The 18,497-nt window shown below is 42.7% G+C and overlaps 1 protein-coding gene across 1 annotated transcript; it reads right to left on the bottom strand.

The window, feature by feature from the left end:
- Positions 1-10,849: 10,849 nt before the first annotated feature.
- On the bottom strand, positions 10,850-13,228 carry sox8a (SRY-box transcription factor 8a; the record flags this gene model as incomplete). Its single annotated transcript, XM_080724121.1, has 3 exons — positions 10,850-11,595; positions 12,053-12,288; positions 12,807-13,228. The coding sequence occupies 3 exons, from the start codon at positions 13,226-13,228 to the stop codon at positions 10,850-10,852; spliced, it is 1,404 nt and encodes a 467-aa protein (XP_080580247.1).
- Positions 13,229-18,497: the final 5,269 nt, after the last annotated feature.

Raw genomic sequence — 18,497 nt, 5'->3', positions numbered from 1 at the left:
TCCCAGGCATGGTTTGGAAATTCGTTCCTCATGGCCCCTATAGGCATGTGAGCGCTGGGCGAGGAGGATGTATAGAGCCTTCTACCACAGGGAGTGCTGTGTGTTGTGGGGTGTATGTGTACTACCAGGATAAATGGCTTTTGATGGGCTCTGCTATTCTGCCACAAAACTGTCCTTTTGCGCTAGGCGACGGGGTTCGCAGCTCCTGTGGAGAGTGGCCCGCAGAAGCTAATTCGTACTCAACACAAATTATGTATACTGAAACAAGTGTTGACGTGGGCGTTTTACGTTAAAATACGCAATTCTTCGAATTGTTTTTGTTGTTGTTGTTTTGTTGTATGTCCACTGTGCCAACATTTAACCCCATGAACCCTAGTTCCCTATGCTGGGACAAACATTTGGCCAAAATAGCAGACCTACAAGCTCACAGACCCAAGCTAGATAGGAGAGAGTGGATTCAGGAGTCCCGAGTTGACGTTGGCTAGGCCGCACTCTCACATTGTATCACGCATTGTGAGCTTGTAGATGTTATGACCCAGGGTCATATTATGTGGATTTCTGGGTTGCCCTGTCCTTTTCTCCCCATTTTGTGTGTGTGGGTGAGTGGTGAGGAGTGACTGTGTATTGACTGGTGTGAATGGTGAGAGTGGTGGCTGAGTGTGATTGGATAACTACTAGGTGGAGCATGCTGCTGATTGGCACCTGTGACCAGGCTGGAGACTATAAAGATGGCTGCCTCCAGTTGCTGGTGTCTTCCTCCTAGCCAGCCTCAAAACACCAGTCTTCTGTGTTGCCAGTGGTGGGAGCGCTGTCATCTTTTCGACACCCAGACCTAACCCTTACCCTAACCTCCGTGGGTGAGTCGCTAAAGGCTCTAACAGAGTCCAGAGTGAAGAGCTATTCACTTCACCTCGTTGTGGTTTCCTAGCTATCACCTAGGCTTTGTTATGTATTTTTAGGTGATAGCTAGAAAACTACACCGCGGTGAAGTGAATAGCTCTTCACCCTGGACTCTGATAGAGGCTTAACCCTCCCGACGCTCCTTTGTCGAAATGACGGTCGTTCGAAAGAGCGAGATTTCCCCACCAGTGGTTTTAGCTTTGTAGTGTGTTTTAGAGTTTATAGTTTTTAACATGGGTTAGTTTACAGCCTTTGGTATGATAGGGTTATTTGTATTGTATTTGTATTATTTGTATTGTTTCCATTTGTTTATGTTAGTTCAGTTAGGTAAGAACTCTTTCTTTCTGTTTGGGTTACAGGTAAGCTTAGGGTTTTTAGGTTTGACTGAGTTTTATGTACAGGGGCCCACCCTGAGGTAACGCATCCATGTTTTAAACGTTGTGTAATAAACCACTGTAGTTTGGACTTATAAACTGGTGTTGATGTAGTTGTTTTGGGACTGGGTTGGAGGGAGTCCATTTTGTTTGTTGCTGCCTAGGCTCCCCTAGGCCGGGCCGTAACAGTAGACTATAGGCATATATTTGCATAGCTTGTAAACGGATATTTTTGCCGAAGAAATTTGATGATTGTTCCTGAAACCAGCAAAAATAAGTAAAGGAGACATTTATTAGTTGTATCTCTTACCCCTCCTCTCTCCCACTGTTGCAATTATTTTCCTCGCTCTTCATCAACTTTTTTTCGTGAACTGTAATGCCCTCCATCTCAGCATTTCTTTGTCTCTACCTCTGTTACCTCTATACATCAGTAGCATGAAGAATCTGAGACAAATGTTCCTCCCACACGTCCACATTCCAGGATCTTGCAGGATCCCACATGCTGCTGGTGCGTGGTGGTGGTGGCGCGCTCTGACGAGACGGTGCAGCCTGCGTGGGTGCCTTGTGGACGGGGGGGAGGATGGGACGGGTGGGGGGGGGTGCGACCCAAGTTCTGCTGTCTGCTAACTGACACTGTTTCCCAAACAGCGGGTGGGGACCCATTTGTGGTTCACGGACCAATTTCTGAGTCACGACTCGAATAAAAATCAAATTTTCTTTTCCTACATTTAAAATAAATATATATATATTTAAAAATATATTTTATATATATATATATATATATATATTTCTTTTTTTTTTAAATGATTTTACAAATTTTAGAAACAACATTGTAAGAGATTCCATAAATGATGATAATTAAAAAGTAGAGAAATAGCTAATCTACAAGTTCGGTAGTTTTCTTGTAGATCTGCTATAGAGGGTATGCGCATTCATAAAGTGAATGGCATATCGAGTGGCAAAGTCAGTGGCAAAGTGAGTTTAACGTTGTTTAATGCAATCTGTCTGGATGTATGGGCTGTCAAGGCCAGAAAGTAGTCTTTTGCCACTCAGCAGGCTTTCCCGCATAACTTCCGGTTATGATGATGATGATGTCACGCGCGTAGCCTCTATTTTCACTAGTTTAGGTCCCGCGTCCCGGGCAAACGTCTTATCTCTCTTTTGGGACTCGACCTGAAAGGTTTGGGAACCACTGTGCTGCTAACATCCCTAAAATGCTACATGTCCTGTTGAGTTCCTCTGTGTTCATTTGTCTGTTGTCCTCAGAGAGGTCCGTTTGGTTACATTCGTTAAGTTAAATTAAAGGAAAACATTGCTGATTTTCCTGCGACATGCTAGTCATGTCCAGGGGGTGTACTTGTACATCAAGCTACCTCACACTACAGAAACAGGAGATGGGCTCCTGCCCGATGGGCCTCATAGCTAAGCAAGGCTTCTATATTGCTGATTTTCTACCTAAAACCCATTTGTTATGATCTGAGTCGAACATTAATATACTGTAGCATAACAAATATACATTCTGTGTACTGTTTTCTGTATAGACGTTGTGAAATGATGGCATCAAATGCGCCATTTCACGCCATCGAGAGTGCAGCACTGTATGCCCGAAGCTCAATGGTATTATTTGCCACATTCTCTGCACCTATAAAAACAACGGGATCTACTGTAGGTTGAAATCGTTTTTTTCCTGAAGATTTTACTGTAGAGCAACCAATCTTTTGCCCTGATCACATCTGAGGCAGCCAGCAGAGTGACTCCTTCATTAACTTTGATGGTGGGTTTCAGAGTAGTGCTCACAAAGGGCCTCTTTCTCTCCTCTTGGAGCGAGGGTGTAAACAATGTGGATATATTATTAAACTTCTGGAAGACCCCTTTTTTCCACATCACACACTGTTTAACAAGTCATATACTGTACCCAAACACACACAATTTGTCATTATTAAGGTTCATTCCTTTAAATGCCAGTGGGGTAGTTTATTGTGGTTAGCTGCCATCCGCCTTCAAGAGGTTTTAAATTATGCTAACGTGACTCAGAAATAAGGCGGTAAACCATTTTCGCTGATGAGAAGAGAGAGGGGAAATTGACAGGGGAGAGTTTAATGAGTCCAACCATGGCGATGGAGATAGCGGCACAATGATTAACCACACGAACCCTAGCACCCCTCCCCATTCTGGGCATGTTATAATAGGCAAACATTTGGGAAAAAAAGTATTAGATCTACAAGCCCACAACGCGTTGTAACATGACTTGATTTGATCTTGTAGAGGGGGTAAAAGGGGGGGGAACCTGGTCAACGAAGTAGGGTTTAAGTGGTTAAAGCATAGGCCTACCATTGTTCAATATTAGTTTGAAGCAGTGACAGTAACAACCATACAAGCCTTAAAGCTGTTACAATTCACAGTTTCAGCGTGTCAGCAAGGGAGAGAACTGAAAAAGAGAAGGCGAAAGACTATTATTTTGGTGGCTTTGTTTAGTGTGCTTTGAGTTTAAAGACACCAAGTAGTTAGGAATACACCACTTCCAGTGTTTACACCCTGTTGTCATCGTCATTGTCCAACAGCAAAGAATTAATCTTCACACCATGATCAAATAGTACTTCCAAAACAAAACCAGGACAAATACCAGTCTGGCTTCCATATGGATCTCTAACTTAATGTGGCAAGTCTATGCTATGACATCAGTACTAACTAAGACATCAGTACTATGACATCACATCATACTAAGACATCAGTACTATGACATCAGTCCTACTGTAACTAAGACATCAGTACAATGACATCAGTACTAACTAAGACATCATATGACGTCAGTACTAAGACATCAGTATTATGAGTACTACGTATGACATCACTACTATGACATCAGTCATCCAAACAAAAAACAAATCAAAAAATTTTAAAAATATTATACAATTCTATGAATCTATCGTCCCTGAACCCACTAGTTAATTCTATTGTACTGTTGTTTTTTGGTTTGTGTTTTTGTTCTGTACTGTATTGTCCATGTCTTTTATGTTGTTTTTTGGTTTGTGTTTTTGTTCTGTACTGTATTGGCCATGTCTTTTATGTTCAAGTAGACTATGTGATTGATTACCTGAATTCTTTGTACTTTGTCAATTATTAAAAAAGAAAAAAGAAACTGTCTAGACAGCAGCAAAGTATGTGAGTTACTGTGGCTTCAACAGCTCTCTGGGGTTGGGAACCTACAGTATGTGATACTATTTGAACTGCCCAGTTTGCCCACACATCTGCCACTGTGCTCTGAGCAGCTTCAAACAAACGCTACAACACCTTTTTGACCCTAGTCTAATACTTTTTCAGAATATAATACACCAAGCATTTAGGCAATCACTCACTGACATCGTTAGAGCTATTGTAAATATTTAAACTCATACGTATTGTACTGTATGTAAAGTACAGGGTCATTATTTTGCATTGGGAACATTTACCTCGCTGACCAAACAGGTGGTATTTTTTCACTTTTTCAGAAGGGGGCAGGGAAGGGGTAGGTAATATAGTAAAAATAACAAGTAGTGTAACTAATTACTTATTGCTTACTTATAAAAGATAAAAGGAGTAATAAGTAAAGAGTAACTTATTGCACTTCCTGAGCAAATTCACTACTATAGAGAGCAAGGCTGGAACGTGGATCCAAATATAGGCAACCTTGGAGGAGCCAGCATCAATTTCGTGTCATTTTAAGGACTGGAGTGCTGCCTGGCACTGTGACTCGCTCTCCCCTCGCCTGTACGGAACCGTCCGCGTGGAACTGGCCTGGGGAAGTCAATGTTGGTTCTGTCTGCAGCCATGTTTTCCTTGGCCAGGCCGGGGTAGCAAACACAGGAGACACCAGTGGTAAAATAGACTCTTTTATTTAGCGAGAAGAACAGGAAGGGGAGGCAAAATATGCCTGATGTATTCAGGAAGTCATTAAGTTGGGTGGAACGATGACAATTCTGTTTAAAGTGTTTGCTTTGGAGGCCATGTGAGATAGCAAATAAGAGGTGCCAGGGGTCATGGAGATTTTTATTTCGTTTAGCCGAGCAAGACACTTGTTCCATACTGGTTGTATGCATAAACCTCATGTTCATATAATATACTGGATATTTATGGACAAGATTCACTTGCAAAATGGGTCTTGTATCACAAAAACACATGGCAGGAGAGGATAGAATGATAAATGTTTCAGTACTTAAATTGTGTAGATGGAAAAATATATCATTCAATATCCATATTCCATATGACGGCATTTATTGTGTCCATCTACTCTGGGTAGTGACAAATGTCCTTTATACTGAAACTGATCAAAGCACAATTAGATCATCCAACAGCAAAATACTGTACTGTAGCTTCTATGACACATGCAATGAGCTGTGACGTGGAGAGCTCCCACCTCTATTGGGAAGAGGCCGACGTAAGCCTAATTTATACTCTTGACCTTGTATGATCAGCTAACCACATGCAATACCGAGTGACAGGGGTGTCGCACCAAATTCTGGGCCCCGGGTACAAGGATTCACTGTGGGGCCCCTGTGCTTTAACTATTGAAAAATAGCAGATATACAAGCTCACAGCGCGGCACCGAGTGCCGCGCTGCAAGCTTGTAGATCTGCTATTTTTGAAAAATCATGAAAATCTTTGAATATTTCAAATCCTTCTACGTTTTTTTGAAAAATCTATGTTTCGATGTCAGTGGAGCTCAAACCTTTTCATGTGAAGGACCCCCAAAATGGTATGTATTTGGCCACGGACCCGCATCTCAAAATATTTAGTTCCAGGGACCCCCCCAGAAGCAAAATTTGAGTTACAAATGTTCGCTTAAAAATACATATATTCAAAGGTTTGCACACATTTTCACGACTTTTCAAAAATAGCAGATCTACAAGCTCACAGAGTGCCGCGCTGTGAGCTTGTATATCTGCTATTTTTCAATAGCTAAAGTATAAAATAATTAAGACCCCTCCACCACATTGGGCCCTAGTAACTCAGTCCCACTTTCCTACCCCTTGTGACGCCCCTGCCGAGTGACCCTGTCGCAAGATGGTGGTGCATCAAGTGGGGTCAGACAGGGCACATCCAGTGGCATGCAATAACCATGCTTTTAGAGCAGGCTATGTCCACTTAATTTCCCTTGCAAATCAGCTTTGCAGTTCACAGAGTTGTCACATTTCCCTGCCCTCCTCTTTTCCCTGAAACGCTCACTGACAGAGCGAGCCAGGCTCGTTAGACAGGATGAGACTATTACCGGGCGAGTTATCCGCGTCCCAACAATGGGATGTGGTCAGGTGGTTGAGGCGGCCATAGTCTCTCAGGGTTCAGCTAGTTCTCCCTGGGCTCCTGTGTCCAAGACCACGTCGGGCTCCTGAGCCATGCAGCAACGCCCCTTGCTCTATCAACAATGAGCGTGACAGCGGGAATGTGGTACGGCTTTGCTGCTTGCACACAAACGCCACTGCTAGAATTACTAGAAGTGATATTTTGTTACCATGTTACACTGTGTGTGTGTGTGTGTGTGTGTGTGTGTGTGTGTGTGTGTGTGTGTGTGTGTGTGTGTGTGTGTGTGTGTGTGTGTGTGTGTGTGTGTGTGTGTGTGTGTGTGTGTGTGTGTGTGTGTGTGTGCGCGCGCGTGTAAACGTGTCAACATAATCACCTGTCACCACACTTTGTTATTGCTGTTGTACTGTATCTCTATTTATGAATCCGCCTACACAATTATTGTAGCATGATGACACATTATTACTGTGACATTTCTGTGAGTTCTTCTGATATAGATAAAATATAAATAAAGTCCCTACACTTTAGCCCTCTTGTGTAGCTATTTGCAGCGGGGGCTTTCAGGCCTCAGATCAGAAAGTGTGGACATGTTCCAGTGAAACAGGACCCAAGCACCCCGAAGAGCCTTTTTACATCACTTTTTATTCACTCCTGTTCTTTCTCAAGACTTCCTCCTGAAACTATTTGGCAAACAATGGTGAAAAAAAAAAGAGAAAAAAAAAAACTTTGAAGGAGGAAAACAACAAGTTGTACTTGAGCCTCCCACACCCCATCTGTCGTGGTATTATCTGCTTTTATTATCTACAGATTATGTGCAGTGATATGAATCCTGCGTTTTTCTTTTTGTTCTGGTGGTCATGTTGATGTTCTTGTTTTTTGTTTGTGGAGCGTTGCGATATGAGAGGGGTAAAAAAAAAAAGATTCCAGCCCATGTGCATCTAATCGTCCATTCAGGACCCTCTTAATGACTTGTCAGTTCCCCCTGCCCTTCCATTTTCTGTCCAATTAATTCTTTTCTAGCTCTCCGGATAAAGGGAAACAATGGGGCCCCTCCACAGCATAATGAATCATTAAAATTCAGCAGCGCGGCCCTGGCACTTGGCTTTCTCCCTGGACTGGTTGGGGACGGCTGCTTGGCATGCATGCCAGGGCCAAAATGAACACTACCCACAGGAGCAGAGGAGCTGGTATTTCTGCCCATTCCTCTCTTGTTGGTGGTCATCCAGGCCCATGTACAACTTGAAAGGTCCCAGAATGATATCAGAGTTAGGAAATCTTTCACCTAGACATAATGCATAGCCTATTCATTTTAAACTACCTATACTCTAGGCCAGTAGTTCCCAAACCTGTTAGAGAAACTAAATCTTTGACTGGGACCCAAACTAGTGAAAACAGCAGATCTACACGCTCACAACGCGGTGCAAAGCGACACTTTTAGTTTGGCTATTTTCACTAATTCTTAAACATTGTGTTTTCTAATTTATGGAATTTCTTAGATTTTAATTTTATTTATTAAAGACATTTCTTATCATGGAAATCCTATCTTTTTGGGGAATGTTTTTTTAATCAATTATTTTGTATTTTATTCACAGAATACAGAATGGAAATATGCAATTACACAAATGTATCAGGATTGGGGAATGTTTTTTGAACATGTTTTGAAATAATAATAATTAAAAACAAAATGTTGGAAACCAAAAATGAAGGGACACACAAATGGGTCTCGACCCACTGTTTGGCAACCAGTGCTCTAAGCTACGTCTCAGATCGACAAGAACATAATTATGTTATGCCTATAATAATATTATAGGCATAACATCTCACAATGCGTACACATATTATGTGTAGTTGTGTACGCATTGTGAGATTGTAGATTGGCTATTTTTGTCATGGGATACCATCGTACGACAAAGTACAAATCAGGCTTTAGAACTTCAGAAAGAGCTCCTTTATAAGCTCAATGTGTCACACATCCACCTGGGTTGACATGCCTACAATTGAATTTGGTGTTAACGAATGACTGTAATTACCGTCATTATACCCACATTTGCATCTGCAGAGGGATGGAGAGCGGAGAATAGTTTTGTACAGGTCCCTAGGTGACAGCTGCAGCCTACACTACAGATGTGACAACAGGACGGAAGCTTAGACAACAGCTGGTACTTTGGAGTGGTATGGCTTACATACTGTATAAACATCACTCTTTTCAAAGTGCTAATTCTAGTGCCTTCAAATTGAAAATGTTATGGCTGATTTATACTTCGTCCTATGTCACTGAAAATAACAGATATTCAACTGAAGATCTTTGCACAAAAAGGAGGTATTTGTAGTGATCCCTGAGGGGGACACAAAGCCTGCAGGAGCCAAGGATCAAGCCGAGGATTGAACCGGGGACCTCCCGATTCCCCAGCGGCATTTCTACCTACTGAGTCACAGGCAGGTCGCACTTTAATCTGTGTTCTTGCTAACCCTCTGTTAAGTATGTATTCTCCAAGCAATAAGTACTAAAGTACACAAATCCATCCACGGTGAGGAAATAAACAAAACAAATCACAATAAAGTCAAGAAAGTATGTTTTATTTTATCCACAAAAAAAGGCCAGCAAATGGGTTAGCTGTGAATGAATCTCTAGTTAAAAGTACAACAATACATTTCACAGCGTTTGTCATCAACGATACACCATAATAATATACAAAAACACTGCTCTGTGAACAAAATGTCGATCGTGATGCTCCGTACCATTCATGTACAGTATCTCAAATCATCACACGGAAACCGGAAACCAGGCTCTAAGAAAGGATGATCAAATCAATATTACGATAAAGACAGAGTTGTCAGTCTGAGTCTGTGGTGTGAATGATTGATTGTATGCTGCATGAAGTTTGTTAATAATTAAATTTCATATTGAAATGTTTAAAGTAAGCATTAGAAGGCACACATACGTTTTCGCACAACAGCAGTAAGTTGGCACTTGAAATTTGAGGAGATAAACATGATAAAGCAAACCCTCCTTTCCTCTCTCTTCCTTCATTCTAATGCTTTCACGTGATAAAATACTAACTGATGACCTGAAGCCCAGACTGTGTCAGTTCAATAGTTTTATTCTTGGAAACTGTGGTACGTCATGTTTTATGTGTCTTGCACAAGGAAAAGGCGCACATAATAAACCGCACACTTTTCTGTCTCTCTGGTACATACTGTATGCACACGCACACATGCACACGCGCACACACACACACACACACACACACACACACACACACACACACACACACACACACACACACACACACACATCCATGTCATCCTGTCTGCATCCGTGCATACAGTAGGTCCAGCTGACATGTCAGTCATTGAGTATGGTGTTATCTTACTCCATTTCCTTTAACCCTAGATCATGACTAATCGCAATTTGCCAAGCATAGCTTTCAGACACCTGTTGTGTCCTGTTCTGTTGGTCCCTGCTCTGTTTGATTGCAACTTGGAATGGAGATATTATTGATTATTGGTCTTCAATGGAATGATATTAAATGTACTGTACTTGCACTGTACTGCACTCGATTCACCAATTTTAATTAATGACAAAACAATAATGTAAATAACCACACCCACATTACATGTGTATAACTACTTAGGAACAAAAATAAAATAAAACAAATGTAATGAACATAAATACAAATAAGACTTCTAAGTCAAAATGACAGATTCAAATGAGTCATTGGGTTAAGACTGGTTCACTGATGGAAATGCAAATGGCTGAATATTCTGTGATATAGTTCTGGCCCTCACTGGAAATCTTAGCTGCAAAATCACTTAATTGGTCCTGGGCACATTATCCAATGAATCTGCTCTTCCATCTGCTTCACAACAGAGTTGGGCCAAACGGTTTCTCTCCTACACAACTCGGTGGCAGGCCTTTGCTTTGCCTTAGGCGTGCGCACACACGTGCAGTCCTAAACTGGAAAGAGGGGGATGTACAAGTGGTAGGCGTTGGCAATATGTCCTCATGGAGGAGTTTTCTCGCCAAACAACACAACCTATCTCTGTGTAAAAAAGTCTATACAAGAATGTTGTTTTTGTCGTTGTTTTTTATCATCAGGCAAATGGATATAACTTTGTATAAAATCAGCAGGCACTTTTTTTTCTCCTTCTCATTTTGTTTCCTGTTTAAACGGCCACAGGTAGGCTACTACCCCCTACCGCTCAACTCCTCCTGGCTTCCTTCATTAGTAGTGCATCAATCTGAATGAGTCTCAGCGCTCTGTGCGGCCTCGTGCAGCGACCGTCCACGCCTGGCCCCCCTACGGTCTGGACAGAGTGGTGTAGACCGGCTGGTCCCAACTGGAGCCAGTGGGGCTGTGGGCAGGGCCCATAGACAGACTGTTGAGGATGGGGCTGCCGTAGGGCCTCCTGGAGGAGTGAAAGTAGGGGTACTGGTAGAGGCTGGAGGGGTAACCGGAGTAGGGGTTGTAATAGTTGGAGCTCTGGAGGTCAGTATAGTCACACTGGGAGCTGGAGAAGGAGGCGGCGGCCGAGGCAGCCGACGCAGCGGAGGTGACACAGGCCTGGCCGCTGTAGGAGCCATAGTCATGGGAGGGAGACCCGTGGGAGTGCTCGCTGTAGTGGCTGGGACTTAGCTGTTCCGTCTTGATGTGGGGCCGGTGTGGGCCCACCTCGCCGGCCGAGGAGGGGGAGGAGGAGGACATAGCGTTCTTGCGGCTCCAAGCCGAGCCGCCGGGGTGGCCGTAGGAAGAGTAGCTGCCGCCGCCGGTCGCCGGGTTCTGCCCGTGGCCGTGGTCCGAGGCCAGGGCGGAGGGGGCGCCGTGGCCGTTGAGCGGGAGGTACTGGTCAAACTCGTGCACGTCGAAGGCCTCCATGTTGCTGATGACGTCGGTGCTGAGCTCGGAGATGTCCACGTTGCTGAAATCGATGTTCTGCCTGCCGTTCTCCAGGAGGCGCCGGCCCTCGTGCTTCAGGTCCTGCTTCACCCCGTGGTGCAGGTCCGTTTTAGGGGTGGTGGGGGGCGTAGGGGGACCATGGGGCTGGCCTGGGGAAAGCACCGAGCACAGGACGTGAGTCTTTAAAGCAATACATAATGCTATCATAATACAAGCAATAATACTGCCATCTAATATAATGGTAACACTAAAACAAGTAATTAATATTACTTTCATCAGCTTTCAATACTAAGCTGAAACAACCTACATTTCATTAGAACATGCATTTCGTCACTCTTGGGCAGAAACCTTGTATCTCCAGTTTCAAATGTGTACGTTCTTTTCGTAAGCAAAGCCCTGCTTCACCATACAAGACTGACACACAAGACTAGTGAAAATAGCAGATCTAAAAGCACACAACACCTCGCACCGCGAGGTGTTGTGTGCTAGTAGATCGGCTATCTCCACTAGTTCGGATCATTTTTTAAATGATAAATACAAAAACAACGGTTAAACGACAATTTATTTGTTTGTTTGTTGAATAACGTGCCAGGTTCCTCAGCTCACCTGCATGTTCAGGATGATGGTGTCCGTCAGTCATCCCTGCGAGTCCTCCCATCCCCGGCTCAGCTTTGTACATCTGATGAGACAGCTCGGCTCCAGAGTCTGTCTCGCTCTGGCCAGGCTTCACGTTCTTCCTCCTCCGTGGCTGGTACTTGTAGTCTGGATGGTCTTTCTTGTGTTGAACCCGAAGCCTCTCTGCCTCTTCCACGAATGGTCTCTTTTCGTTATCTGAGAGCAAGCTGCAGACGAAAAATAACAATTAGTTTATAAAGGCTTTAGCAGTGCACATGAAGTTTATTTTATGTACTTTTAAAACTCAACTATTTTTTTATTTTCTTTTTTTATCAAAGACCTTCCCATAGATTTCACTTTCATTTGATATTCAAAATTATTTAGAAAAGTTGCACAATTCAATAAACCACCTGTTACAGGCCTGTTCTAACTGGGATTAGGTCGTATTTTTTGGTAACAAATCGCTAGACTCCCTCTAAACCAAAAATAGTGTCAGGGACCAGCATGACAATTTATTTGACATTATGATATTAAATTGTAATTTCGTATCCACACCATACTTTATATCATTGATTGATTGAATGCTTTATTAGACGTATAGGAAAAGGTTCAAGACAGTAAATGTCACTGATAAAAGGTCAACTAAAAGGATAAACACCAGAGGAAAGCTTTTGGGCTTGTTTAAATTGGGGTCCCTTTTTAGAATAACACTCAAAACAACTCATACGCAAAACCACAGACTTACCGCCACAGTTTCCCCAGTGTTTTGCTTAGTTCGGCGTTGTGCAGGTGAGGATACTGGTCGGCGAGCTTCCTGCGCGCAGCCTGCGCCCAGACCATGAACGCGTTCATGGGTCTTTTGACGTGCGGTTTGCTCTTCAGAGCTCCGCTCCCTCTGACGGGCATGGGCACCAAGGACCAGTCGTATCCCTTGAGGACCTGAGAGACCGCGTCTCGTATGCAGGCTGGGAAGCGTCCGTCGTCGTCCTCGCCGTCCAGCTTCTTGCCATGCAGGCCGGCCAGCAGCGATCCTTGGCCGTCGGAGCCCGCCGGGGAGGATGGAGCGTCCGAGTCAGATTCATCCTGTGACATGGAGCTGTTGGTGCCCGAGGGACTGCACGGCGGCTCGCTGAAAGGTTTGTCATGCTCCTCCGTCATTTTTAACATTATTCGATCGGCTTCTTGGGATGGAAATCCAACAACCAAAAAAGAGAGACTGCGATCTTTTCTTTTAAAGTGCGTCCGATAATTCAAGTGTGAAGCCTAAAACTGGCAACGCGCCTTTTACGCACGGGGAACCACGGTAAATTCCATTACACTTTCAGCAAAGTCCGCCCGCTGTTTTCCTTGCTCGGCTGTGTTTGTTTTTATTCGGTCTTGTTTTGCTATAATGTCACGGGGTGGTATACTGTTGTAGAAGTAGAGGTCCGCAATGTGAGCCCTGAAGCTCAGCGATAGAACAACTTTAGTGTGGCGTTTACGCTCACACTCCACCTTCCGCACGGGATTGGCTGGATCAAATCACCGCCTGCTCCCCATTGGTGGAAGGATTTATGGGCCGTATAAAGTTTTCTTTTTTTTTTTCTTCTTCTTTTTTTTTGGTGGCGACACATTTCTGATTTTATTACAGTTCTACATGTTGCACGGGTATGTATGTTGAAATGTGCATTGTAATATAAATGTATAGTCTCTGCTGTAAACTTGAACTGTAAAGTGGTGAACTGAGATGTAGCCTAGGATTGCAACATTCTAAATAACAGCCATTTTAACATAAAACATTTTACAAATTTTCGGTCCAATGCTTATAAATAGTCTATAGGCCTATGTATAGTTAGTTAGCATACAAACAGAGCCGAAAGGAAATCCAAAACGCTAAGCAAGAATTGTTATAGCCTACTCACTGTAGGCATAGCTTCTAGATATGTCAAACGTTTATTTCTAAAACAATTAATTCACGTTGCTTTTAAAAGTCAGATAAATGGCATTGGCAGAATATCAATAAATGTTATAGACCTATCTGTTGATTTTAAATCGAAAACAATTACATTTGTGTTTTTTACTGAAATGTTGGATGAAATTATATTTAAAAAATAAATTAAAACTTACAATTACAAGAATTTGAGCAATATTTCGAATAAAAATACTTATGCATAGGCTAATAGGTTATTATCTTTCCACATCACTAGCCTAATAATGAAAATGAAATGTTTAGTCTAATGTAGCCTACCATTTGGAATCAAACCAAAAAGGGTTCATATCAGATGCTGCATCTGTTGTTAACATATGTTACTCGTCTATTTGTATCTGCTCCGTATTTTAAAGAGAAATGCACAAAGTACATTTAACCATTATAATTTTATTGTGCAACCTTTCTTTCCTAGAATAAGGAGTTTAATACTGCGTGCATTGAACTGAGTTCATTGCCAAGTATAGCAACACAGAATCCTCCCTTTCATGCATGTCAACTAATTAGCACTGAACAGTGAAAAAACAAGTGGATAGATATGACATAATATGATCAAATTTTCTTTCTGTCTTTCTTTCTTTCTTTCTTTCTTTCTTTCTTTCTTTCTTTCTACAAAACTTTTCATTTCTACAAAACTTTTCATATCATAAATCGAATTATTTGGAGCAGCATGCCATTGCAAGTTTGCTGCATATGAAAAGAAAAGAAAAACTTGCTATAATGTCTAAATTGTAATTGCCAGGCAATTACTACAGTGAATAAACACTGCTTCTCTCCAGGGTGTGTGTGTGTGTGTGTGTGTGTGTGTGTGTGTGTGTGTGTGTGTGTATGTGTGTGTGCGTGCGTGCGTGTGTGCGTGCGTGCGGGCGGGCGGGCGGGCTTGTGTGTGTGTGTCTATCTGACTCTGTCCTCTATTTCTGTCTGCCTATTCTCTCCATATGCAGGGTGAAGTCCGGTGCAGAAGTGAATTTGAATTTAAGCAAAATGGTCTTGCTTCCTGGCTCAACTATAGTCACACCCGAGAACCCTGTCCTGTTGGACTGAGACTAAAGCCTCTGTTCTCGTTTGGTAACACAGGCCAATAACTGTAAAGGTCCATGTAAAAAAAAAGAGGGCTCTTTTGTTATAATATCCCTGCTCTATGTTCCTAATTTAAAGGGGGAAGTTAATCTATCACACATAAAGTCTGCTTGTTGTCCATGAGGGGAAAAGAGACCTCACTCTCCCAACCAAGCAGGTCCTTCAACCACACTGAATGCTAGATAGAAACAGGCCATGGAGATAAGAGGGCAGATGGAATCACTGCCTTTGTTATAAGGCTGTCTTTGTGTCCAATGTATTGCGGTATGATTTTTATCACTGGCCTAGCCATGAAAAGACGAGGTATGTTTCAGCTGAACGGCAGTTTACTTTGCTCAATGCTCACTGCAGGGCTGCGGAGGGGAAAAGGGAAACCTGTTGTTGGAAATAAGTTGTGGCTTCTGAATGCAGTCTTCTTCTGCACGAGAGGGGCTGTGCCTTGTTCAGCGAGGTAAGAGGCTTGGATGTGATTTTCTTTGTCTTTCAGAGGTGCACAGTAAAGTCCTCAGTGCTAATCTGACTCTGAGACTGCACTCTCAGAGTTACACACGGATAAACGAACACCCAGGGTTTTACTGTGTGTATGTAAATTGTGTGCTTAAGGAAAACTGTTTAGGCTCTGAATGTTAATGAAAACTGGTTTGACAGTGTGTTGCAAAAATGATTATGGTTATTCCAATCCTGTGTGTCTGTTTCAGACAAGATATGCTAGGCTTTTTTTGTTGGGAATGTACTTTCCATGTTATTCCATGAATAAGGTATGATTTTAATTTCATTTATTATTTTTTTACTACAAATGATGTAACAGAATTCCACAATATTTTGAAAGTGCTCTGCTGTCTTCTAATCTGGCAGCCACAGTGCTCTGTTTGTGAAAGATGACAAAAGTCAAGTTGAGTGCATTTTATGTGTGTGTGTGTGTGTGTGTGTGTGTGTGTGTGTGTGTGTGTGTGTGTGTGTGTGTGTGTGTGTGTGTGTGTGTGTGTGTGTGTGTGTGTGTGTGTGTGTGTGTGTGTGTGTGTGTCTCTGAGCGTGCATGCGTGCATACAGTAAGTGTAAATGGACAGACACAAGAGACAGCGGTTTGCGGTCAAACATGCCTGAATAATTCTCGCCTCATTCTAGTCCAGCTTTGCACATGGCAAAACATTCAAGCCAAGTCAAGTGTGTGTGCGCGTGTGCGCGTGTATGTGCGCGCGCGCGTGCGTGCGTGCGTGCGTGCGTACGTGCGTGCGTGCGTGCGAGTGAGTGAGTGAGTGAGTGAGTGAGTGAGTGTGTGTGCGTGTGTGTGTGTGAATAAGTGCAGCCAAATGCAGTATTTAGTAGAAGATTTTGCTTTGTTTGAAAGTATTCTCTCTAGAGATGCAGGGGGGTGGGGACATGTGATTCATCTTTAGAACCAGATTGAAAATCCAGGATGTGATTATACATTACAGTCAGTATAATTATGCATACATTATTATCTTGTTGCGACCGTAGGGACCAACTTTTAACAAACCTGGCAGATCCTGTCTGTCCGAGGCTGTGAGGCTGGGTAACGCCTCAATGTCTATAGCTGACCTGTTGTGACATCACATTGTTGACTCAATGACCAAGGCAGATTAACACCTCATTGTCTATAGCTGACCATTTTTGACATCACATTGTTGATCCATATTTAGCAATTCCCATACGGCCAAGACAGAATTCATTTACAAATGCCTCAATGTCTATAGCTGACCTGCCCATATATAGAGATCCCTAGGTGATGTCATCAATATTAAGCCCATACAGTAGCTTGGAATGCCCATATATGGACATATTGTGAGTCTCATGTGGCCTATTAATATAAGACATCTATGATGTCAGACATCAGTCTTATCCATATTTGGGAAAATATTTTGTCAACATTTTGTCCAACTTAAACAACCAACCACAACTTGAATCAAACTTGCAAATTAATTACGTCCTGTGCGAATTCCATCCTGCGCGACCTCGCCCTTTAGGGCGTCTTACTGGTGTATATATTGTATTGTTGGTGTTAGTACCGTTGTGTGGACGGAACCACTCCAACATTTCCCTGCCTGTACTGTACCTTTATGAGTGAGTGACAAATACATCCTCTTCGTTCTTGACGTTCAGCATACTAAGTCATAGAGTGACGAGGTTTCAGTAACACTAGGGAGGGGACGATATGAAAATTTCATATCACGATTATTGTGTCAAAAGATATCGCGATTTACAATATTATCACCATAATGAAAATCCATTATCCTGGGGCGGAACATTTGCCAAAAAATAGCAGATCTATAAGCTCACAACGTGACGCGTTGTGAGCTTGTAGATCGGCTATTTTTTGGCAAAGACATTTGATAGAGAGTGGGAAAAAGACTGTATCAAGTACATAAAATATATTATAAGTACCTTTTACCAATTCTAGAGGGTTTAAGTGGTACCGGATATGCAGCTCGGCAAATAAAAGGTGAATTGATCCCAGTGCGTGACAGAGGACGATATCACGATAAATTAAATCTCCACGATACGATTATCGTGAGTGTTTTTTATCACGATAAACGATAATATCACGTAGCGTCCCATCCCTAAGTAACACACACAGAAAGAGAAAGCCTTTCCTCAGCGGCAGGGTTTTTGTGCCGAGTCGCTGCTACACCTTATCATTCGTCACTGAGCGACTACAACTATACTAAGGACAAATCACTCTGAGAATAAAATGAGTGACAGCTCCTTTCAAGCTCTGCTAAGCGGTGTACTGACCGCAATGTCTCCGGGCAGAGACAGACACGCAGGCAGAAGAAAAGAGACAGTCCCAAACAGATTCCAGCCTTTCGCCTTCATGGCTCCCTGTATTGTGGGGAGCTGCTCTGGCCAAAGTCTGCGGGCTCTGGGCTCCTGATGAGAAAAGGAAGGAGCAACAATGAGGGAGAGGTAACCGCGCATGAACCTTAAGTGTCCCATAGAGCCAAGGAAGGTTTTAATTTTCCTCTTTTGTTGAAGATGCATCTCCAAAGAAAGAGAGAAGGGTAAAGAAGATTGGGGGCCTCAGCTGAGGCTGTTTCGCTGAGACGTCTTCTTGACTCTTGGTATAACTTCTACCCCACAAGTAAATTATACTCGCCTGCTTAAGTAATGCGCATACAAAATTAAATTACACAGTCTCCCACAGGAAGCTTGCATCCTTTCGTCTTTGCCCATGTGTTTTAATACACTTAGGCACGTCTCATTGCTCTAGCCAATTCATTTAAAGAAGTACTTAACTGATTCATTGGCATGAGCAACACATGACTGTATATTATAGAAGAAATAAAGTTTTGAGTTGACAGGTATCGTATATGATGTAAACGGGTGTGTGATAAGAGCCCGCTGAAGTGTATCAAAGAATCTTATAGAATA

Source organism: Nannobrachium achirus (assembly GCF_963921795.1).
Source record: "Nannobrachium achirus genome assembly, chromosome: 4".
In the NCBI taxonomy this organism is placed as follows: Eukaryota; Metazoa; Chordata; class Actinopteri; order Myctophiformes; family Myctophidae; genus Nannobrachium; species Nannobrachium achirus.
Note: the sequence above shows the minus strand (reverse complement) of the source record. Positions and strands in the feature narration are given on the sequence as shown.